Raw genomic sequence first — 23,272 nt, 5'->3', positions numbered from 1 at the left:
GAATGCTCTTGCTAGAGGTAAGAGCAAGTGCAAAGATCCTGGGGTGGAGTAACGTTGGGGTTGCTGAGGAACTAAAAGGAAGCCAGTGGGATTGAAGTAGAGTGAGCAAGGAGGACAATGAGGAGGCGAGGAGGCCACGTGGTGCAGACGCTTATGAGAATGTTCTCTGCCTTCTCCCTTTGTATGTTAGTCAAACCCAGTCCATGCTTCAAGACCCACCTCTTCCAGGAAGCCTTCTCTGCCTGCTCCTCCCTGGCATCCCTGCCATGAGCCCCGGGGATCCGCCTCAGAGTCTGTCCCACGCGTGTATCCATAGGGCATGTCCTCTCAGCAAGACCCAAATCTTCTGGAGGTCAAGGACCAGATAGTGATTCTTGTTGCTCCAACCAGGACCGAAAGCACTGAGAAGTTCATGGAGCATCAGTCGGAATCATGTTGAGTGTGGAACCAGCCTGCCAGGTGGTCTTGACAAGTGACTTACCCTCTTTGAGCCTCTGTTTCCTTATTAGTAAAACAGGCATCATAACAATATCTAGGTCAAAGAGTTGCTGTGAAGATCACTCAGGCCTCAGAGAACCTTGACTACGGTTACTTCTCTGGTTATTATCAATACCATCCATCACCTTATCTGTTCTATACTGATGACACAGATCTCCCAGCTGGAAAGCCAACCTCTTATGTGTCTATTTGTGATGTAACTAGAGTTAACAGTGTTGTTGTTTTTTAGACCATATACCAAATCCTCAGCGAGGACGCCACCAGTGGCAGCTTCTCTTGTCTGTACAGAGGCCAGTCCTGGCCTTGCCTTTGTTGCAGACAGAAGGCCTTTAAATTGCTTTGCCCTTCTCGGCATTGCCTGATGTTGGGCTCCTGTGAAGATTGCTGTCATAAAATCAAGACACTTGGCCTTGGCTCTGCCCCTGGGGGCCCTTGGGCAATCCCTTGCCCCCTCCCGGCCTCGGTTCCCCTTTGAACAACGGGGAGGCTGTTCTAGGTGATTCCTGAGGCCCTTCCAGCCCTGGCACTCGGTGAGTCTGTTTAGGCAGCAGCCCCAGAACCCAGGAGGCAGGCGGCAGCGTTGGGAAGTCTGGTCAGGACAGCCCACCACAAGGAGAGGAAGAGAGAAATGGAAGACAGAGACAGCTTTGGCTGGGGGTGGGGGTAGGGGCGGGGGAAGGAGGAGACAGAGGAGGGGGAGGGACCTCCCCAGCCCAGAGCTCTGAGTGGTTTCCTGTTGCCCAGCTCTAAACCCCTCCACATTCCCGCAGACCTTCAGACTGTCGGAGCGCACTCAGCCTGCTGCCTGCCTGCCACTGAGGTATGCACGACCCTGCCCTGCCTCTCCCTTCTACATCCTACACCCCGGTTCACCCCTCCAGTGCCTGCACAGGGCGGGGAAGCTGTGCTAGGGATCTGGGTCAGGGAGCGGGGTGCGCATCTCCTTTGGGCTCCCCTTGAGGGCAGAGGCGACGGACTCCCTGCCTGTTGCTTTTCAGGTGCAATCACAGTGTAACTTCTAGGTTTGCAGAAAATAATCTCACTGTGTCTTGGAGGGAGTCTTCCCTCTGTGTCTGGCTCTGGTTTGAGAGGCTGCCTGCCTGTCCCCTTTGCTCCCTTTGCAAATGTGGCAGCCGCCTCCTTCCCTGGGAATCTGATCTGGTCGCAGCTGCAGAGGGGACCTGCCGGCAGCCAGGGTCTGCCCGCTCCCCATTCCAGGAGAAGAAACTTCCTGGACTCGGGTCTTGGTCAGGGGCTCTGTTTTCTAAAAGGGACTTTGCATGAACAATAAGCTAATCTCCAGAAGGCTAAGTGGGGGGGGGGGGGGGGGTACCTTTAATTAGCACCTTCCGGAAGGCTCCCGATTCCCTTGAATTCTCCCTTATCCACATCTCCCCAGACACACACACTGACTCCAGAGGCCCCGTGTATTGAGCTGGGCATTGCTCCCACCCTGGGCTCCTGGGGTGTAAACACAACCACTAGCAGTCTGTGAGAGTCTAGACCTGAAAACCCAGGCGTCTGATATGGTCCAGCCAGGGCGCTGGGCCTAAGGTAGGCTGCTGGGGGTGTGTGTGGGTAGGTGGGTGTGGGGTGGGGAGGGAGGTGGGGGGATGTGCTGAGAAGGGGAAAGGGCAAAGGCAAGACCGAGAAGGTTCCAGGGCAGTTTTTCCACACCTCCCGGTTTTGAGAAGCCCGAACCCTACAGAGGACCGGTGCTGCGCCGTCAGGGTGTTAGGTCTTCTGCAGATGAAGCCCCTCCTGTCTTTTCCCTGCTGGCCCCAACGGCTGGTTGACTTGATGAGTGGGCTTCCTGAGTCCTGGGGGCACCGAGGGAAAAGGGGCCCTGGCATGAGGCAGGTCTCCAGGAAGCCCAGTCTGCCCAGAAGCGCACAGAGAGGCGCACATGTGCCCCCGGAAAGGATAGCATTCTCCACGGAACACAAAGAGACAATGTTTTCACCGGCCATACTCAGGGCTGAGTGTCTACACACCCCAAGTGCTGGTGGTGGTGTGAGAAGTAAGTCGGAAGCAGAATGGCAGACGTTACGCACACATTCTGCGTGTGGTCTTGGGTAAGTGACTCCTCTGGACGTAGCGTCCTGTCTGTAAAGTAAGGGTTGGCCTTGAGGGGCTGTGGGACACCAGACATCCTGTGAGACTCTCAAAGGAAGGTCCCTTAAACGGGGATCCACAGAGTCGCCTGTGAATGGGCTTCAAGGCATCTGCAAGCCCCTTAGAACACCGTGACGAGAGAGAGAGAGAGAGAGAGAGAGAGAGAGAGAGAGAGAGAGAGAGAGAGAGAGAGAGAAATGGAGCACAAGAGGGTGTTCGCAGCCTGAAAATATTGTCAGATGGATGCACAGCCTGCAAAATAGCCAGAGGGCATGGTGTGGGAGATGGAATGGATGGGGACTGGGAACTAATGTATATTTGCAGGAGGATGAAACAGTTTGAAATAGAAATGGCTGGGGGAAGAGAGAGTTAACTCAGCCATCAGCTGCCACATCGACAAAGCCTGGAGCAGAGGGAGGGAGGGAGGGTGGGGTGGAAGGAGGGGGGGTGCCTGGAGAAGGAATCAACTTTTGAAACTTTCTCCAAGTCCCACCCACTGAAAGGCTCTTCTCTGCCTGACTCACTGTGGGAGGAATGCGAGTTGCCACGGTAACCTTTTTCAGGGTTTCTGCCTGCTGGCTGGGAGGGGATGCTGGGAACACTCAAGAGTACATCAGGCTCAGTCTGAATGTCCCCCACTCCATTGCATCCCCAAAACTAAAAGAGCAGGCTGCAGTGCGGCCCTGCCCTGCTGACTTCCCAGGACCCCAGGGCAGCTATGGGGCTGTGATAAGCTTCCCAAACAGGGTCTTGAAGACCTGAGTTTAGTTCCACCTTTGCCCCGAAGATGCCATTTGACCTTGAACTAATGACTTCTCCTTTCTGAGCCCCCAGTTTCCTCCTTGGTTAAAGGGCAGTAGCAACAGCCACCTGACAGGGAAATTATGTGGGCGAAACGGGATACGGCGCAGGGAAGCACTTGCTAAAATGTGGCCCTCCCACGTACTGCACGGGTTTTTAGAACTGATGGATTTATGGCATCCAAAGGGTTGGTGAAATCGTTCCCAGCTTCTTTTTTTTTTTTGGGGGGGGGGGGGCAGCTCCATCATCTTGGGGGTTGCATATCTTCCCTTTACTAAAAGTGCAGACAGTCATATTAAAAATACACTATGTAGATTCATTTTGATTTGGGCCTCTTCTTGAGTATTTCCCAAGAGTATTGTATCCTCCAGTGTTGACTGAGCATGGGTCATAACTCATAGTGAGTGACATTGGGAAAGATCCTTCCCATCCCTTGGCCTCAGTTTCTCAATCTGTTAAACGGGGAATCTAGCCTAGATGGTCTCTAGTTGCCCTTCCTGCTCTGAAGTCCTGCAAACCTAAATCCAAGATGCTGCCTTCATTAGAAGGAAGAGCTGGCCTACATTTTTTAAAAAAACATATCTTTATTGATTTCAGAGAGGAAGGGAGAGGGAAAAAAAGATAGAAACATCAATGATGAGAGAGAATCATTGATCGGCTGCCTCCTGCACGCCCCCTACTGGGGATCGAGCCCACAACCTTGGGCATGTGCCCTTGACTGCAATCGAACCGGGGACCCTTCAGTCTGCAGGCTGACGGTCTATCCACTGAGCCAAACCAGCTAGGGCTAGCCTACATTTTTAACACCCCCTGTTCCCAAAGCTGAAAAGGAAACAACAGAGGAGGGGACCTAGCATCTTGGGTTGCATAACAGTCCTGATAAAATCTTTATCCATCTGTAGAGACTTGTCAGCCACTAATATGGCTGGGGCTCGCTCTTCACAAGAGCAGCTTTTCTTGCTGAAAAGAAGCTATAAATAGGAAAGATGGTGGGAGGAAGGCAAGAGCTGAGGATGTGACATAAACAGGAGAATGTTTGTTTTTGGGTGTTATTTAGATAGGTAGCTAAGTATGCAGAGATAAACAGGGACAGACACACGCCCACGAGGATGCAGAGTATACATATTATTTCCTTTTTTTCAGTATAGACGTTATTTCATCAATAGGCACCTATTGGCACAGCTAGAAATAAATGCCGATCAATACATGAGCAGACCCAGAGGTCATGCACCCAAATCCCTGATACCCTGACTCACAGACAAGTTCCAGGTAAATATCCTGATGCATCTGCAAACTCTACCCTCGCCTGGACAGGCCGCCTGGACAGGCCGAAACAGACAGACGCTGAGTCAGGTAGACACACACACACAGGCACACAGGTGCAGCTTCACACAGAAGTCCCCAGTCCATAGGAAACTTACACGGACACACTGGCAGGCGTGCAAACACAACTGCCATTTGCAGCACATATAGATGTGCGCAGCCAGACACAACTGTAGGTCACGATGGGAAGATAGACACGCTACATACATACATACAGCACCAGATCACTGTTATATTTCACAGGTAGAGAAATTGAGACTCAGCAAGGGAAATAACTCACTCAAGGTCACACAGCAAAGTGTCTGAACCAACCTTCCAGATGTTTGGAAATATCCAGATGTTCACCTTGCCTTTTTTCTTTTTTTCATCTGATCAGTGTGTTGTCACGTCCCCACACCTCCCTCTAGGCAACAAGCCCCATGGATAACGAGCAGTATCTCCTCTCCTTTGCTGCCTGCCATGGCCTCTCCCAGCCCCTACGGCTTTGTCACTGGGGCAGCCTGGCGATGTGGCTAATAGGCAGCTGCTCTTCGCTTCCTGCTGACTCCCTCCCCAGCCTCTGTCTTTAAAGGAGGGAGGGAGGGAGGCTGGAGCTGCTGAGCTTTCACTGACCAGGGGGATCAATGAAGCTACTTTTTCTCTACATCACAGAGCCTGACTCCCAGCCCCAGTCCCGAGATCAGGGACGGCCGGGCTGAGCAGGGCCAGAGTCAGCAAGCAGTGACTTGACACAATTATTTAGAAAAACAGCCTCCTCCTCACCCAGGAGGAGGCGTCTTAGATAGGAAATTAACTCTGCTCTCGCTCTTCAAGCCATAGAGCTTGATGTCTGGAGGGGAAATATGGATGGGATACAAACTCTCTCTGGACCTGGGTTCTTTCAGAAGCTTGGTATTAACTTCCCTCATCAGGAGATCCCTCTGAACCATCTTGTGTTAGTTGTGGCGTTAGGATTCCAGATTGATCAGATGAAAAAAGAAACAAAACGAAACAAGGTTAACATCTGGAAGTTTAGCTCAGCCACCCGCTTGCTGTATGACCTGGAGTGAGCTGTTTCCCCTCTCTGATCCTCAGGGTTTCTGTTTCTAAAACCAGAAACATGACAAAGAGGTTTCATCACATGGCTTGTGAAGTTCACAAGCCATGGCTAGTGGCTGCCAGAAGAACTGTTCAGGATTCAGATGCCACTCTGGACTTCAGGGGGAAAGGTCATATCATTGATTAGTAATGTCTGCCACATGCACAAGAGGAGCAGGTGGAGGCATATATGCCTAGTATTTGCCATCTTTAGGACTGGGCATTTGGATGTTATTTCTCATCCCCTCCATTTGTGGTCACAGGGATACAGCAATGGCCCCTAGGGGGAGCCAAGGAGCAGAGCCTGAAGCTCCACCCCTGGGCTGCTCCTAACCACGGTGATACGTGGCATGGTGAAACGTGGCATGGTAGACGCCTGATTTCCAGGCCTAAACTCTGGGGCTATTTCTGAGTTGCCCCAGAACCTCTTCAATCCTAAGCTTGAGCATCCATAACACCCTAAAATTTCCCCTGCCTCCTTCCCTTCCAGCAAGAAATATTAGGAGTGGAAGCAGAGTTGAGGGGCAAGCTGGGAGAGGTGATATTCCTAACCAGCTGCCTGAGTTGACTCAGAAGTCAAGAACCTTAGGGACCACCTTGCCCCAGGGTTTTCAAATTGTGTTCGTAGGCACCCAGAGAAGCTCCAAGGCACCTCCGGCGTGTCCTAATGTGCAGGGCTTCCAGCCCTATCTCCACTCCACTTTGATTGGCTTTTGTTTTCTAATTTCAAGCTGATTTATTGAATAGATAACAATACATTCACGTGTTTCAACAAGTGCAGAAGGGTTTTAGCTGTTTCATATGTGGGACTTCCGCAGAAGATGTCACTGAGAGGAAGGGCTCCCTGGCAACCATAATTTTGAACACCACGGATCTAAAACGACCTCCTCCTTGGGCAGCTGGGTGGGTCGGTGAGGTCCAGAGAGGACAGGAGTGTGCACAGTGAGCTGGGCCACATCGCCAAGACTCGATCTCAGGACTCCCGGCTTTCCTGTCGCCTCCAGGGGCTGAGCGGCTCCCTGGCCGGTGAGTGCCAGTGTGGCCTCACGGGCCGCTGTGGCGCCTCTCCGGCATGGCTCGGCCCTCTTTCCAAGTCCCAGCTCCCTGGCAGGCCTGGCTCACGGGTTCCTTTTTAGCCTCTCGACTTGTTTTCCTCTCTTTGGGCTTGTTTACCGTGAACGTGTGCTTTTGGAAGCCTTGTTTCCAAGCCAAACAGTGGGAGCGAGATGCTCGTTCTGCGTCAGCAGCCCAGCTGAGAGGCCGCCTGCAGGCGGGGCCGGTCTCCCCGGGACCCAGAGGAGCAATGTCTCCTTTGTTCCACGCTGACTGCCTTTCTCCCTGGGCCACTAAGAGCTGGGATTCCTGCCCTGGGTTCTCGAGGGGGATGGAGATTCTGGGATCCTTGGGTTTTAAGATGCTCTTCCAAATGACATTAAGCTATGGATTCCCTCATGTGTATCACCCATGAGTTTTCCAAGGTAGGTGAGTTACTTCCGTTTTACAGATGGCGAGGTGAATTGAGGCCCAGAGAGTGAAGGTCACTCTTCGAAGGTCATGCAACTGCTAAGCAGCAGAGCCAGGATTTGAACCTGTACATTCCATCTCCAAAATTCTATGATTCTGAGATTTCCCCCAGTTCTGACGTTCAGCAACTTTTCGGTGGCCAGGGAGACCCGGAGGAAGCCCTTTATGTGTGAGGGCGATGAGCTGGGGGGCTGGCTGTACTTTTCCATCCCCAGAGTCCTTTCAAAGAGAGAAGTGACCTCAGCCTCAGGTCCTGCTGGCAGCCAGGGTCGGGTTCTCAGCCATCTCCAGAGCAAATAAAGGCAAAGGAAGGGACTTGATGTACCGAACAGGAGGTGGCGGCCGCGGTGGGGTGGGGGGAGCGGTGTCTGCATTTGATGACCACCCAGCCAAGGGAAACACACCTCCTCTTCCTCTCCTGGCCTGGGCCACCTTCCCTCCTGCACCTCGGCCAGTTCACAGCCCAGCTGGGCCCCATTCAGGTGGACACCTGGGAGGGAGCGGCCGCCAAGGGAAACTGAGGTGGAGAGCAGCCAGGGGTGCAGTGGGGCCGTAGGGCCTCACTCAGCCCCACCACTCACCACCAGGGCCTCTTGGCAGGCTCTCCCCTCCCTGGGCCTCAGTCCCCTCACCTGTGCCATAGGGTACAAAGACAGGCCACGAGGCCCCAGTGGGATGCTGGATTGTGAAAACACTTTCAAAAAGATAAACATAGGCATCATCACCAACTCCAGAGATACACAGAAGGGAGTTCTCATTGAATACTGGTCGTTTATAGGAAGGTGTTTATATTTTCACCAGGCCTAGGTTTGATTCGCAAAGGCGGTGTGCACAGCTGAGAAGCTGAATGTCGGGGTTGGACCCTGTGTCCTGACCTTGCTGAGGTTCCTGTCGCACCCCATGAGCTCTGCGGGATGGGCGCCTGGCCTCGTTGGCCAGCGGTGCCTTAGAGAACCTCGGAGATGGACTGCACGGCTCTGCAGGGGGTGCGGCTGTGCATGAACAAGAACAGCCCGGCTGCTCCCCTTCCCTCGGTCCCATCACCTGGGACTGGTGATGTGGCGCAGGGCGGGACCCAACATTGGGAAAACAACTCGTCCTCCAAGATTTTGGGTCCTTTTCTTTTTTAAAATATATTTTTATTGATATCAGAGAGGAAGAGAGAGGGAGAGAGAGATAGGAACATCATTGATGAGAGAGAATCATTGATCGGCTGCCTCCTGCACACCCCGTACTGGGGACTGAACTGGTGACCTCCTGGTTCATAGGTCGACGCTCAACCACTGAGCCACGCCGGCCAGGCTGGGTCCTTTTCTTAATGCTTTCACTTTCTGGATTCCTGCCCCACCTCTACGCCAGTCTCAGAACATCATCCCTATCAGGCCCGCTCAATGCCATGACCTGGGTGTTACATGACTTCGTCTCTCTCAACCACAGACTCCCCACCCTGAGAGTGGGCCTAGGACCTTCCCATACCTGTCTGCCTGCCATGTGTCAGAGGCTCTGAGGGGACAGTGTGTAAGTGAGGCCTTTACTATAAAGCACAGCAGGATTTAGAATCTTTTTCTCTTCTGGCCGGGGACGGAGGAGGCAGAAAGGGTGAGTGTGCCGCTGGAAAGTGCAGGAGGTGAGGAGGCAGGACAGGTGGCCGAGCCCGCCCCCAGCCTTTCTCTGGTCGGAGAGGCAGCAGGGTTCCTCCGCTCAGATGAAGGACATGGACTCTGGAGACCAGTCTTCCTGCCTCTCCAACCCGAGCTTGTTGCATTTCCAGCCCTGGCTGAGCTCTGTCTCCAATGACCGCACCTCTCTGTCACTGCAGCCCAGACACGGTGCCTCTTTTGCCCTAGCCAGTCTCACGTTGGCCTTCAACTTCAGACAGCCTCAGACAAGTCCCTCATTGACGCTTTCTCTCCAGCTCCGTCCGTCAGAAGCCACATGCAGGAGGTGTTTGACTTGTGTCTTCCAAATGGGGAGGCAAGAAGGGAGATTTTCCACCCCTAGGCCTGGAGGAACAAGCCTACAACTGTGTGCCGGGGGAACATTCCCAAAACTGCCTGGAAAGGGAAGACGGGACTTCCCTGGGAGTCAGGGCCCTGGTGAAGCAGAGCCAAGGCCCCACGTCGATTCCTTTACATTTTTGTTAGTTTTCTATTATGCCCACCCCAGGAAATGGGAGGCGAGATTTGTGTTTATTTTAATCCAACAAAGGAGCGTGAGGGACTCTGCTCTCTCCTGCCTGCTTCTGTGACTCACGCACTGTCCTCGAGTCCAAGTGAAGATGCTGGTGCCGGAGCTGATGCTGGGTACCAAGCCAGCGTGTGCCTGTGGCATTGTAAGGGCCTAGTTGCCACCTCCAAGCTCACTTAGTCTAATGCTCTCAATTAAAGGAAGGGGGCCACAAGGCCTAGAGAGGATGAAGGACTTTGCCAAGTCACCAAAACACCATTGAGGTAGAATAAGAACCCCTGGAATTTCATTCCAAGCCGAGTGGTTTTTCCACACCTCCAAGGTGCTTGGCCAGCTGAGAGGCCTTGGAAGGAACCAGGGATGATAAGACTGATCTGGAGGACAGAGGGAAGACAGGGCAACCGCTCCCCTTGCCCAAGAGCGGCTTGGGGGCCGAGGGGCTGTGCTTGCCCTGTTTGGCCACAGGCGGGGGAAGAGAGGAGACCAGGCGAAGCCTGGGGGAGGCGAATTTAGGTCAGTCTAAGGAAGAGTTAGAAAATGGAAGCACGTTTAGTGGGAACAAGAAACAGAATGTCTTCACCATGGACCCTCTGTTAGGGATGGCACAGTTGTCATGGAATCGCCGGAGCGGGTCCTGCTTCCAGATCCTACCAGTCATGAGAGTCAAGAGTTCAGCATCGAAGGGGTGAGGTCTTAGCAGTGACCAGGGCAGGAGAGCTTCCTAGATCCCACGCACACCCTTCAGTTGTGAAGGGGGAAGAGAACACGCAGCACATTTTCGCATTTGGACAGTCTCCCTACAGGATCCGGAGAAAAACTGCCCCTTCTGGGGAGAACAGAGAAGAGTGCGGCCACCCGCACATTCCACAGGCCCAAGACTATTGTTCTTTGTCTTACAGTGTAGACCTCATTGTCTCAAATTGGCAGGAGGTTGCTGCTTGCTAACTTCTCCCATTGCAGAGGGGAAGGGACGGAGGGGGGGGGGAGGGGGGGGGAGGGGCGAAGGAAGCGGGAGAGGGGGAGGAGGAGGAGGGGGAGGAGGAGACAGGAGACTAATTCTAGAACTGCAGGCCCCTTGGACAGGATCTGGCTCAGCATTGTCCAGACTTGGCAAACTGGCCAGTCATCTTCCTGATCACCTTTTAAAAACTTCAAATAAATGTATTGAGAAGGGAGACTTTGTATCATTACTATAAATGGAAAAATCTGTGTACCTCTGTCATCAGTAGAAGGAAGCTATAAAAATACATACAAAGAAGACAAAACAACTTGTTGAATTCCAACTGGAAATGGTTTCCCGTGGAGGCTCTGGGCCAGGGCCTGCTCTCTGGTAGAAAGGAAGGTAGATGAGCGTTAGGTGCTAAAGATGCCTCAGCATCAACTAAGACGTCCCCATGGAATCAGCGTGGAAAGAGAACTGAGCAGAAGCAGCTTTCTCCCCGCCTTTCACTGTCATACAACACGTCCATCTAAAATTACCTTGTAGGCCTGGCCGGGTAGCTCAGTTGGTTAGAGTGTTGGCCTGTGTTTCTCTCCCTCTCTCTAAAAATCAATAAATAAAAACTTAAAAATAATAATAAATTATCTTGTATGTCACTGGAATTCAGCAACAGAAGGAACCTCCATCAGAAGCCTCCTACTCACTGAAATCTCTCTCCCCGCAGGGTTCCCAGCACCATGAAGGCGTGGATCTTCTTCCTCCTTTGCCTGGCCGGCAGGGCCTTGGCAGCCCCTGTAAGTAACTAGAGATCCTCTCTGCTTGGTCTCACCTCCCGCCACCAGCTCAGGGCCATCGAGCCTGCCAGCCGTGGATGCTCAGAGGGCACAGGGACTTCCCCATCTCAGTTATTTGTTTTATATTTTTAAAATAGTCTTTAATAGGCTCAGGATAAAACTTGCAATGAGGACCACGAGGTGGAGATTCTGAAGAGATTTCTGTGTAATAAGATGAGCTTTTTAGCAGTCAGAGTTTCTCAGAAGCAGACTAGGATTGCTTTAAAAGGCGGAGACCACTGTGCCACATGAGCAATTCTGGCCGAGGGGGAGCGGTGCTGAGGGGATGATTCAGAAGAGGGCCCAGCCACAGAGAGGGGGGTGGGTCAGTTTCTGGATCTGTGAGAGCTCTTTGGTTGCAAGCAACAGGCTGCAATCTGACTAAATTCGGGGGGAAGAAGATACAGAGATAGATTTTAAAATCAAAGGCCTTGGGAAGGAGTAGAAAAAGGAAGTTCCAGGACCTGGGAGGTAAGAACTAATGGACAGTCTCGGAGAGGTTGCCATCTGAATAGATCTGCTCCAACAGTTTTCACTTTTTGAGAGAATGTGCCAAAAAGATTATAAAAAAAAACAAAGGAGCGCCAGTCTGGCCGAGCTGGGTCCTGGGCCTGTCCTGGACAGGGGGGTGCGGGCGGGGCCCCTTGACTGACACGGTCCCTCCGAGAACCATGTGGAGGGCCAGGGTGGTTGTCCAAAGCTACACAGAAGCCTTGGCCAGAGGAGGGGTGAAGAAAGGTGGGAGGCAGAAGGAACAGTTTCTTTCAACCCGGGATTCCCTTACCCTCTCGTCATGAGTGATGGCAGACCCTGGCAATCCTGATCGAGCGGGTAGATTTTGGCAAACATTTGAGAAGGTTAACATTCTTTTTAGAAGCAGCCCCAGCCAGCTAGCGGTCTCCAAGTCAGGTTATCTTGTTTCTGCCTACTCCACGTTGACATGGCAAGAAGGAATTGCCTAATAATCACCACAATCACATCACACTTGCGGGGAAGAGAGTGACACCTGTGCAGACCCACGGTGCCCTCCATCCCCTCGGGGTCTGCTTCCCCATCTGCTCTGCCCCTGTGGTTTGCTGCTTTTTTTTGGAGTCGCAGCAGTGGGAATGCGCTCCAAACCAAAGCCATACAGAGACTTCAGATGGATGGCATAACCAGGAGGCGCTCGGTGTGCCATGGGGTCCGTGTCTGGCTTCTCCTTAGCCAGGTCGTCCCACCAGGGCGGTCTCGGAGGCACGCTTGGGAAATCTCCCATGAGCTGCTCCCAGCTTCAGTGCTCCAGGCCGGAGGCAGTGCAGAGGCGAAGCCGGCCTTGGCCTTGACCTCTCTGAACCCCATTTTCTCTTCCCAACAGCAGCAGGAAGCCCTGCCTGATGAGACAGAGGTGGTGGAGGAAACGGTGGCTGAGGTGTCCGAGGTAGGTGGGTGGTGGTCCCGCCCCTCCCTGCTCCACATGCTTTCCCAGCGGAACCCAGACGGGCTCTGTGGGTCTCCTGCTGGATCGGGGCACTTGTCCCCCATGTGCACACAGCACAGATGGAAACCGTATACATCCTCCAATCTCTCCCGGGTGCTTCCCAAACCGTCAGTGGAACCCTGCAGGGGGAGCTATAATTTTGAAAGCGTTTATTTCTGAAGCTGTGGGACCATTTTTCTTAGTTGATCACGCAGTCTCCCCGTACATCCAGCCTTCGAAAGGGGAGTTGCCCATGTTGCTGGCAGGGGTAGAGGGCTTGGCACTGCCTCTTGCCCTAACACCCCGGTGGCCCCGGACGCCTCTGGATAGAATCCAGGGCACAGCCAGCACAGTGGGGCGGTAAGGTTAGGTCTATATTCTGGAGCTGGCATTGGTGCTCGGTGACCTGGGCCCCGCACAGCTCTCCGGCTTGTCATCTCACCATCCCCTGTGGGAACCTAAAGCTTCCGCCAAGTCCCCTCCAGCCTGCAGCCCTTTCTTCCAGGTCTGGGGTGGGGGTGGGGCCAATGGTCTCCTTCTTCCTCCAACCCAGGTCCCCGTGGGAGCCAACCCCGTCCAGGTGGAAGTAGGAGAATTTGAGGAAGGTGCCGAGCAAGCTGAGGAGGAGGTGGTGGCTGAAAGTAGGTCCTTTCCCCATGTTTTCCCACATCCAGTGTTTGCCCTCTGCCGCCTGGGCGTGGGGACAGCCCACATGAGGTTCCTTCCCAGGGAAATGCAGGGTGGGGGGAGCGGGGGGTAGGGGACTGTGGAGGAGAAACGGCTTTGACTTGAAGGTTGGGAATATTCTCTGGAATCTGGGAAAGGCCTGTGCGGCCAGGCTGTCCATGCTGGGAGCGGCAGGGAGGGAGGTCCTCGGCTGGAAACGGCCGCTCCCTGCACAGCTCTTCTCCCTGATTCCAGAGGGGGTTCGCACTCTCACGAGGTCACTGGTCCCCCAGCTCTGCAATGGCCTCTCCCTGAGCCCCGGCCCCATGCAGGAGCAGACCTGAGCACACCTTCCATACTCCTTAGCTTACATGATTTTCACGCAGCCCCGAGGCCTGGATCCCTGGCCTAATGTATCTGGTGCTGTCCAAGGAGTTAGTGCCAGAGAGAGAGAGAGAGAGAGAGAGAGAGAGAGAGAGAGAGAGAGAGAGAGCGCTAGGGCCCCTGGGTCCAGGCCACCAAACTGGCATCTCCATCTCCAACGTGGACTTGGCAGGCAAAACCACCCACGTGTGCATTTCGGCTTGTCGGCCCCTCGGCGAGCACCCTCGGACGGCTGGCTTAGCTCCTGGCCCGGCCTCGCCAGCCCTAACAGGAAGTGATGCCGAGGGCAGCCACCCCCCGCACCCCGGGGCTGTGGAGGGTTGGAGGTGAAGCATAAGAGCACCTGGCCCAGTGCCCCGCGGAGCAGGCGTCTAATAAAAGGACTAAAATCCCCAAGTCCAGCGTCGGGAGGAAAGGCTGGATGTGCTCTCATCCTGAGGGCACAGAGCTTTGCTGGACGCAGGGCGTCACTGAATCCTGTTCCTTCCCCTCCACGTCCACCTCTTCCGGTGTTTACCCGGCACGGAGGCTCCATTGTTCCCTGTGGCCTTGGGGCCCTTCTGCCTTTTCCTCTGCAGCCTCTCCGGCCGCTTTTGTTGGGCCTCGCAGCTTCCTGGCTCCATGATGGTTGACTTTCCCCCATCGTTCTGGAAAGTCTATTCTAGAATCCAAAAATGCCTCACTGATCCATCACCCAAGAGCTCAGAACACACTGCTTGCTTAGGTCCTCAGGGGAGCCATATGGCATCCCGGGGTCCTAGACTGAGCCTACAGCACCCCCAAGCTGTGCCTGAACATGATCTCAGACTGAATCTCTTATCCCAAGACAGATAACTGCTCCCCTAAATGCCAATCCTGGGCTCCGCAGAAGAGAGGGGAGGGCTCAGCTGCCAAAGCCCAGGGTGGGGGGCACAGGCGAGGGCTTCTGCGCAAGGATAGGACTGGATTGGGTTGGGGAGGATGTGCTGGGCCGGGTGGTGTGACTGCATGCCCTGCACTCCCAGACCCCTGCCAGAATCACCACTGCAAGCACGGCAAGGTGTGCGAGCTGGACGAGAGCAACACCCCCATGTGCGTGTGCCAGGACCCCACCAGCTGCCCTGCCCCCATTGGCGAGTTTGAAAAGGTGAGCACTGAGGGGTGAGGCGGGGGCCGGGGATTGGGCCCTTCCCAACACAGTGTCTGCCCAGCAACCTGCTGGCTTGCTGGTTCTACTGAGCAGCTCCAGTCTCTAAAGCCTCCTGGGTTAACTCTTCTGCACACTCTGCCTAGTTGCCATCTTCAGCTTTAATTCACCCCATCCACATCCTCCAGTTTTCTCACATCTCAGCCCTGACTCAGTCGTGCCTCTGCTCAGAGACCAACCATGGCTCTCAGCACGGCCTGAACATTGGCCCAGAGGCTAAAGACTGGGCTCTTTTTAAAAATATATATATGTATTTTTTATTGATTTCAGAGAGGAAGGGACAGGGAGAGATAGAAACACCAATGCTGAATCATTGATTGGCTGCCTCCTGCACACCTCACACTGGGGATCAAGTCTGCAACCCAGGCATGTGCCCTGATGGGGAATCAAACTGTGACCTCTGGGTTCACAGGTCAATGCTCAACCACTCAGCCACTGAATTCTTGTCGCAGCCGCACCATTAACTCACTGTATGACCTTGGACTAATCGCGTTCCTAGCTTGGCCTTCAGTGTCCCCATCTCTGAGATAGGCGAGGAGGGTGGTACCAGCAAAGGGCTTTGGGAATGAAGGTGAGGTGCTCTATGCTTTGCCAACAGGTGTGCAGCAACGACAACAAGACCTTCGACTCTTCCTGCCACTTCTTTGCCACCAAGTGCACCCTGGAGGGCACCAAGAAGGGCCACAAACTCCACCTGGACTACATTGGACCCTGCAAATGTGAGTCTCCTGGGGCCCTCCAGCCTCCATTTGGGGAGAGAGCACTGAACTGGCATTGGCATTGACTCTGCCACCCCTGTGCTGTGAGATCCCAGGCAAATCTCCTCCCCTCTCTGAGCCTCGGGGTTTCCCTTTATAAAATGAGATGATTGTCCATGAGTAGGTTCCTCTCAGCTCTGCATTCAGGACATCGCCTGGGAACGACCGGGCAGTTGTGAAAGCACAAGAGCAGGGAGAATGTTTTTTCTCCAATGATGAGGAAGTTCTTCTATAGGGCCAACCCAAGTCTTTCCTGCTTCAACATTGTAAAGCAAAGATGAGGTCCCACCTGGTACTATAAAGTGTTTTTAAAATATTGAATGCTTTAACCTAGAGGTATGCCTGTCAATTCCCTTTAGGCCCCCGTTACTCAGTATTGTCAGATCCTTGGCCCTCTTATTCCATTATATTCCTATCTGCCCGCTTCAGACACATGATTAACTACCCTGTTCTAGAAACCTGGGAATCAGGTGTTTGGGGGAAGGAGTGCCAGGGTGTTGTCTGGCTTTCTGTCAGTGATGCCAGGTGCAGGTTCAGCTGGCTGAGGTGCCTCCTTCAGTGTTGGCAGCTTCCCTATCATTTGAAACACCCAAGGCCACATCTGCTCCCCAGCCAAGACAACATCCACGCTGTGTGTCTGTACATTCTGGCCCCAGATGGCCCTGGAGAGAGCCACGCACCTGCCTCAGGTGTGCAGAATGCAGAAAGGCGGAGGGGAAACCCAGGCTCTCCCGTGGTCAGCCCACCTCTCCAGTTATGGGGCCCAGGGTGAGACGTGAGAAGGCACAGGCCTGAACAAGGGGGATGTTGGTAGGAGTTTGGGGCAGTGAGACTGAGGAGTGTGCCAAGGAGCCTTTTACCAGGTGGCTCCTGCTGTCCTCTGGGGCCTGCTGCTCACTCGCTCCAACTCCCAGTGTTTCCATCACCGAGCTCCTCTTCCATCCCCAGCTGTGGGTGAGGAGACAGTGGTCCTAACCACCGAGGGGCTCTCCAAAGGTCCAAGGATGAGGGAAAGACAGACCCCTGAGCCCCAGGCAACCACATGCCCTGGATGCTGGATGAGGCTCTGATAACATGGCCTTGAGCAAGTCCCTTCTCTTCATGCGAACCACTAACAAGTCCCGTAAGAGGGAGACTTTGATGAAATCTCCAGGTGCAACATTCTGGGATTCTAAGTTCCGAAGACCAGGATGAAATAATTATCACTAAGAATGTTCTGGTGGTTAAACAGTCCTGACACTCCACTCCCCCCACCGCTGCTAAGCATAGCCTGTGGACAGATGTTATTCTTCAAACACCTCCCAATAGTTGACATCACCAGCCTGGGTCCTAAACCCATCACTCAGAAAGGTGCAGGAGTCACTGAAGTGAGCCATTACCCTTAGCAGGTCAAGGCCAAGGTCAAAACCAAGGGAGCAGCAGACATGCCTTTGAGCTTTTCTGTTTGCAGAGCATTCTTTCCCACACCTGATCTTTGCTCGTGTGGTGTGAAGAAACTGTGACCCAGAGAGGCCGAGCCACTGTGCCAAGGTCACTTTTAGAACTGTCTGTAGGATGAAGGCATGAGGTGGGGAGAGAGGCCCAGCCAGCCTGTTGGCCCCAGGCAGGGAGAGTTGGGGTCTGTGCTGACCACCCTGGTATTTTGGACCCTAGACATCCCCCCCTGCCTGGACACCGAGCTGACCGAATTCCCCCTGCGCATGCGGGACTGGCTCAAGAACGTCCTGGTCACACTGTACGAAAGGGATGAGGACAACAACCTCCTGACCGAGAAGCAGAAGCTGCGGGTAAGTGGTGTCTTTCCAGGGCGCCTGCCTGGCCCTGAGCTGGCCCCAGCCTGTCCGAGATCCACAGTCCCAGTCCCAGAGCTAGGCCACCAGGCGCAAGCCTATGTCCCTGCTCTGACAGGTGCCTTATCCTGGGCGCTGACACAGACTTTTCCTCGCTGCCTGTGGAGGTTCACTGTGCACAGTCACACCTTAAAGGCTCTGAGAAGTCCTGTAGTGAAGAGACCTGCTGCTCACTTGGTTTAGCTCACGGTTAAACAAGATACACAGACAACCCTATTACCTTTTCCTTCTGGTCTGTGGCTCTCGAACTTTAATGGACATATCAAGCATGGGGAGTATTGACAAAATGCAGATTCCCGGGCATGGGCCTCCTGGATCGGTGTCTCTGTGAAGAACCCTTGGAGATCACCCAGGCCCCCATCTTCATGGATGAGATGCTGATACCCCCCGTCTATGCCACTTCCCTCATTTTGAACCCTGGGTTTGGCCAATTTCTGCCTGCTCTGGCCTCCTGTCAGGGTGGGGGGGACCCTGCCTGGCCCAATCAGTGTCGCTAGGCCCTCTGTCACACAGTGTCTTTGTGCCCACAGGTGAAGAAGATCCACGAGAACGAGAAGCGCCTGGAGGCTGGAGACCACCCTGTGGAGCTGCTGGCCCGGGACTTCGAGAAGAACTACAACATGTACATCTTCCCTGTGCACTGGCAGTTCGGCCAGCTGGACCAGCACCCCATCGACGGGTAAGGCCAGGCCCCAGGAGCACAGAGGGTGGGCTGCCCTGGCCCCGAGTGCACAGGCATGGGCCAGAGCTGGCAGGTGCACTCGGTACAGCCAACAACCCTCTCAGCCTCCTCTGATGCTCCCAGCCCTGGAGCCCACAGTGTGCCCTGGGGCTGGGCAGGAAGGAGAGGCGTCCTGAGAAAGGATTCAGAACTGGGGGGGCAGGCAGTGGGGGGGGAGAAAGCAAGAGACACTCCTTTTTTTTTTTTAAATATATTTTTATTGATTTCAGAGAGGAGGGGAGAGGGAGAGAGAGAGAGATAGAAACATCAATGATGAGAGAGAATCATGGATCGGCTGCCTCCTGCACGCCCCCTACTGGGGATCGAGCCTGCAACCCAGGCCTGTGCCCTTGACCGGGAATCGAACCTGGGACCCTTCAGTCCGCAGGCCGACGCTCTATCCACCGAGCCAAACCGGCCAGGGCTAGAGACACTCCTTAAGCCAGGAGAGGCGGAAGTCAGCGGAGCCTGACAGTCCTTCCTCAGCCCTGTGAGTGCTGGCCTTGGGCGTCCATTCCTCCAGGGAAGGAGTGCCAGACTCCAGAAGGGGTGGCGCAGGCTGAGGTGGGGCAGCCTGCACGCCCCACAGTCCTTCAGCAAGACCCTGAGACCCAGCCCCACAGGGCACACTGGCCCTGGGGGTTCGTAACAATTCACAAAGCCAATCCCATCACACCGCAGCCTGTGGTTGGATTGTTCTTGCCTCTCGTCCCAATGAGTTATGAAGGCTGTGCAACCGCCCGCAGAATAGGCAGGCAGTGGGCCAGTGAACACCCTTTCCTGGGTGTCCATGTGCCCCAGTCTAGGCGGGGGACTTAACAGTAATCGGACTGACACGGGCCCTGCCCCCGGGAGCGCACACTGTGGGTGATGGTCTAGCTGGACCTCACAATGGAAGGGAAAGGGAAAGACGCTCGGGAAGGTGCAGGCGGTGGCTTGACCACCTGAGGCCGAGCAGCGGTTGTCACCCTCACCGAAGCTCCTGGCCCTGCCTGGCTGTGTTCCTGGAGGAACACGTGGCCTGGGAAGCTCGCTGTGCCCAGGGATGCTCGACTCTGGGAGGCTCATCTCTCACTCGGGCACCAGCCCTTGTGCCTGGAGCCTGCCCGCCCTGTCGGTGATCTCCATGGCTGGGGTCTCCTGAGCTCTGGGAACTCCCTGCTGCTTCTCTCCCAGGCTCTTCCCTGTGGCTGGGATCTGACTACGTCACTCCCCGTGGGAGGGAGGGGAAAAGTCAGGGGAACATCTGGAGCTTGGGGCAGAGCGACTGGATCCCACCACAGGGAAGGGGCCGGGAGTGAGGTTTCTGGGTGGGGCTGCAAGGACTTGCATCTGGAAGAGCGGACCAACCTGGGCCAGGGGCCCAGCCTCCCCTCTTCTTGTCCCGGAGCTGCAGAGCTGCGGGGTGACTTGCCCGGGACCCTCCCCTTCCCTGGGCCTCAGTTTTCCCGCAGGTACACAACAAAGGGGAGGGGGTTCCTTCTGTGAGTTGGGTGGGGCAGCGAGGGTCTGGGGATTGGAGAGAAAATTGGAGTCACGTCGCAGCCCCTTGGGAAGAGTGTCCTGTGGACAACCAGTTGAGGGCTCTGAGGAACAAGGGAAAATCCTGCATGAGCTCTGGAGTCAAGGCCGAGCGGGAGGAAGAGGGACGGGGACAGGGGTGAGAACTAGAAGGCCTCCCTCTCACAGTGACATCCTATATAAACAAAGTAAAGCTCTGTGGGGAAGGTTAGAGGCCCTTTGGCCCTCCCTGCCAGTCTCAGTCCCTTCCCACGCTCCTCCCCGGAAGTCAGCACTGTCATCAGTTCGATGCCTCTTTTTAGACTCTTTCTGTGCATTTGCAGAAATGTGTGTCCCTAGGAAACAGGCGTGGCTTCATACCAGATTTTGATCTACCAATAGCAGAGGTGCTGAAGTTTTCATCTGAAGTTTCTATGCCCCCGATTCTTTTTTTTTTTTTTTTTTTTTTTTTTTTTTGGTAGCATATTGCTACATGGTTTTGCAACTTAATCTTTTTTTTTTTTTAAATATATTTTATTGATTTTTTACAGAGAGGAAGAGAGAGGAATAGAGAGTTAGAAACATCGATGAGAGAGAATCATCGATCAGCTGCCTCCTGCACACCCCCTACTGGGGATGTGCCGCAACCAAGGTACATGCCCTTGACCGGAATCGAACCTGGGACCTTTCAGTCCGCAGGCCGACGCTCTATCCACTGAGCCAAACCGGTTTTGGCAGTGTGCCCCCGATTCTTAGCCAATTAGGAAACAGACACACCAAGAGGCCTTTGTTATGAGCCCATGGGACCTCAGAACTGGAAGGGCCCTTAGGCATCGTGGTCAACGCCTCCCCTTCTGATGGAGGGGGAAACTGAGGCTCAGGCGGGGCAGGACTTACTCTCTAAGTCCCACAGCAGACCAGTGGCTTTCTCACGCCTAAGGCCCTTCCCACCTCCCTCCTCCCCACCCCCTGCAGGTACCTGTCCCACACCGAGCTGGCCCCACTGCGCGCGCCCCTCATCCCCATGGAGCACTGCACCACCCGCTTTTTCGAGACCTGTGACCTGGACAATGACAAGTACATCGCTCTGGATGAGTGGGCCCGCTGCTTCGGCATCAAGGAGAGTGAGTGTCTGAGCAGAGGGGCTGCTGGCCTCCGCCTCCCTCCCCTCTCTTCTGTCATCTGTGTGTCTGTCCTCTGCCCAGCTCTGCTCTCTGCCGAGTTAACTCCTGTCTGCTCTCCCTTGGGGTGAGCCTCGCTCTCTCAGCGCTTCCTGACTACCGGGCGGTCTCTTTCTCTCTCCCTTCCTCGAGCATTAGCATTAGCATTAGCGCTCACTCTGCCTCGCCTTATTGGGGAACTGGCAGGTACCTAGAGAGGAAAGAGGAAACATAACGTGTAAGTAACAGGGACAGGGAGACTAGAGTGCTCAGGCACCGACTTCCTGGGTGACCTTGGAAGGTCACCTGGCCCCTGGTCCTGGGGATGGGGGATCCCTGACTCCTCGGGAAACACGCCTTGTGCATACGGGCCTGGTGTCTAACTCTGCTCTCTCTTCTTGTTTGCAGAGGATATCGACAAGGATCTGGTGATCTAAGTCCACACCTCCTTCCGCAGTACCGGATCCTCTCTCTTTAACCTTCCCCTCCCTGTTTCCCCCAAAGTTTAAAATGTTTGGATGGTTTATCGTTCTGCCTGGGGACAAGGTGCTAATATAGACGTAACTGAACACATTAACGGTGCTAAAAATGGAAATTGTAACCCAAGTCATGACATTCTTAGCGGCAACTCTGCCTCTTGCTCACCCACTAACGGTCCCGTTTTTCTCTGCCCGTTGTCTTAGTGGCAAAGGGGTGGGGACTTTGATCTGTTCACATCTGCCTTCAACACATATTGCATCTTCAGATTTGCTCTTGAGTTCTCTGTTTCAAACTCGTGCTCACCAATCAGATTCTGTGTTAATTTTATTTCAGGGTGTTGGCTGCCGGTGGGGTGGGTGGGGGTCTTCCCCACGCGGCCTGAAGGTGGCAAAGGGAAGTAACAGACACGTGACGTTGGCAGGAATGTTTCTGGGACTGGAGGACCAGGGGTGGGGGAAATCCTGGAAACCCACCTACAGAACAGCAGATAACCAGTCTTGCTTGCCCGGGGCTGTGCAGGGAGAGCCTGGGGCTGTGTTTGAAAGCATGTAAGCTCTCACTCAAACCCAGCTCCTCACCACTCCCCTCATTTTTCGGTGTCATTTCCCGCCCCCACCTTAGGCTGTTTATTCAAACTTTTGGGGAGCAGTGGACCATCAGTTCTCTGGAATCCACCCAGCCTCTGGGGGTGAATCACCACATGCTACATGGCCTCTCCCCTCCTAGCTGTCTGGGAGAGGCAGGACTAGGATGCTGTTCAGCCAGGAAAGCTAAAATCAGGAGTGAAGTGTAGAAAGTTAGAAAATAGAAAAGTGGAGTTAGTGAATTGGTTTTGTTTTCTGAGTTTTTTTTGTTTTTATTTTTATTCCTTTTCATTTTTGGATGAGGGGTCTTTCCCTTGGTTTCTAGCATGTTTCTCCTTTTCTCCCCTCCCCTGTTTTCCATCTACTAACCAAGAGAAACTTCCAAGTCAATGGGATGGCCAGATCTCACAGGCTGAGAACTCCTTCACCTCCAAGCATTTCATGAAAAAGCTGCTTCTTATTAATCATGCAGACTCTTGCCTTGATGCAGAGAGTTTGACAAATCTTTCAAAATAAAAGTAACGACTTAGAAACTGCCTTCCAGAGTGATTGTGTATGTGTCTCAGTCCCCTCGCCACCCTGACATGCAGACCTGTGGACATAGGTGTTTGTGTGCACGGCTACACAAATACAAACTTTTGCAAATACACTTATGCTTTTGAACACACACTTGTACACACACAGAGGCTTATTTATGCACAGGGAATGTATGGTTCCTATAAGCAGGAATTTGTCTTATTGTTATGACTTGTGGGCTAACACTTTTCGTTATTGCACTTCATTATCAGAAACACCAGGCTATGCAACTATCTCCTTTCACTAATTAGTTATTCATCCATCCATCCATCCATCCATCCATCCATTATTCAACAAATGTTTATGATGAACCTACTAGGTACCAGGTCCCATGCCAGGTGCTGAAGATACAACTGTGGGCAATGCAGACAGCATTTGTTCATCTGAAACACACAGTTTATCGAGGAATAGACTAAACAACTGCACAACTAAATATAAATTACAAGCTGTGGTAGGTGCCATGAAGGAATATAAGAAACCATGAATGTAACGAGAGCACGGATTATTCTGGAGTCACGCTGTCCCATTGGGTGGCTACTAACTACCCATGTGTGGCTATTTACATTGAAATTTGAATTAATTAAAAATTCAGCTTCTCGGTCACACTAGACACTTCAAGTGCCAACAGCCACAGGTGGTTAATGGTTGCCTTA

General features: G+C 53.7%; 1 protein-coding gene across 2 annotated transcripts; it reads left to right on the top strand.

Annotated features, from left to right (window-relative positions):
* The first annotated feature begins 1,234 nt into the window (after positions 1-1,234).
* On the top strand, positions 1,235-22,580 carry SPARC (secreted protein acidic and cysteine rich). 2 transcript variants are annotated; one of them, XM_008152239.3, is made up of 10 exons: positions 1,235-1,318; positions 11,190-11,259; positions 12,653-12,715; positions 13,308-13,395; positions 14,809-14,930; positions 15,589-15,709; positions 17,402-17,535; positions 18,129-18,277; positions 20,795-20,943; positions 21,388-22,580. In XM_008152239.3, the coding sequence occupies exons 2-10, from the start codon at positions 11,203-11,205 to the stop codon at positions 21,414-21,416; spliced, it is 912 nt and encodes a 303-aa protein (XP_008150461.1). In that variant the 5' UTR covers positions 1,235-1,318; positions 11,190-11,202; the 3' UTR covers positions 21,417-22,580. The 2 variants fall into 2 exon arrangements, with proteins under 2 accessions (XP_008150461.1, XP_054574040.1); XM_054718065.1 differs by lacking the exon at positions 1,235-1,318 and adding an exon at positions 2,020-2,052.
* The last annotated feature ends 692 nt before the right edge of the window (positions 22,581-23,272 follow it).

Source organism: Eptesicus fuscus, chromosome 6 (genome assembly GCF_027574615.1).
Source record: "Eptesicus fuscus isolate TK198812 chromosome 6, DD_ASM_mEF_20220401, whole genome shotgun sequence".
NCBI lineage: Eukaryota > Metazoa > Chordata > Mammalia > Chiroptera > Vespertilionidae > Eptesicus > Eptesicus fuscus.
The sequence above is the reverse complement of the archived record's forward strand: the minus strand, read 5'-3'. Positions and strand labels throughout refer to the sequence as shown.

Bases quoted from the DNA above. Each gene is read 5' to 3' on its own strand.
- SPARC (XM_008152239.3), top strand. From the start codon at position 11,203: ATGAAGGCGTGGATCTTCTTCCTCCTTTGCCTGGCCGGCAGGGCCTTG. The intron at 14,931-15,588 runs GTGAGCACTGAG...CTTTGCCAACAG, and splicing joins CCATTGGCGAGTTTGAAAAG to GTGTGCAGCAACGACAACAA. The intron at 18,278-20,794 runs GTAAGGCCAGGC...CACCCCCTGCAG, and splicing joins GACCAGCACCCCATCGACGG to GTACCTGTCCCACACCGAGC.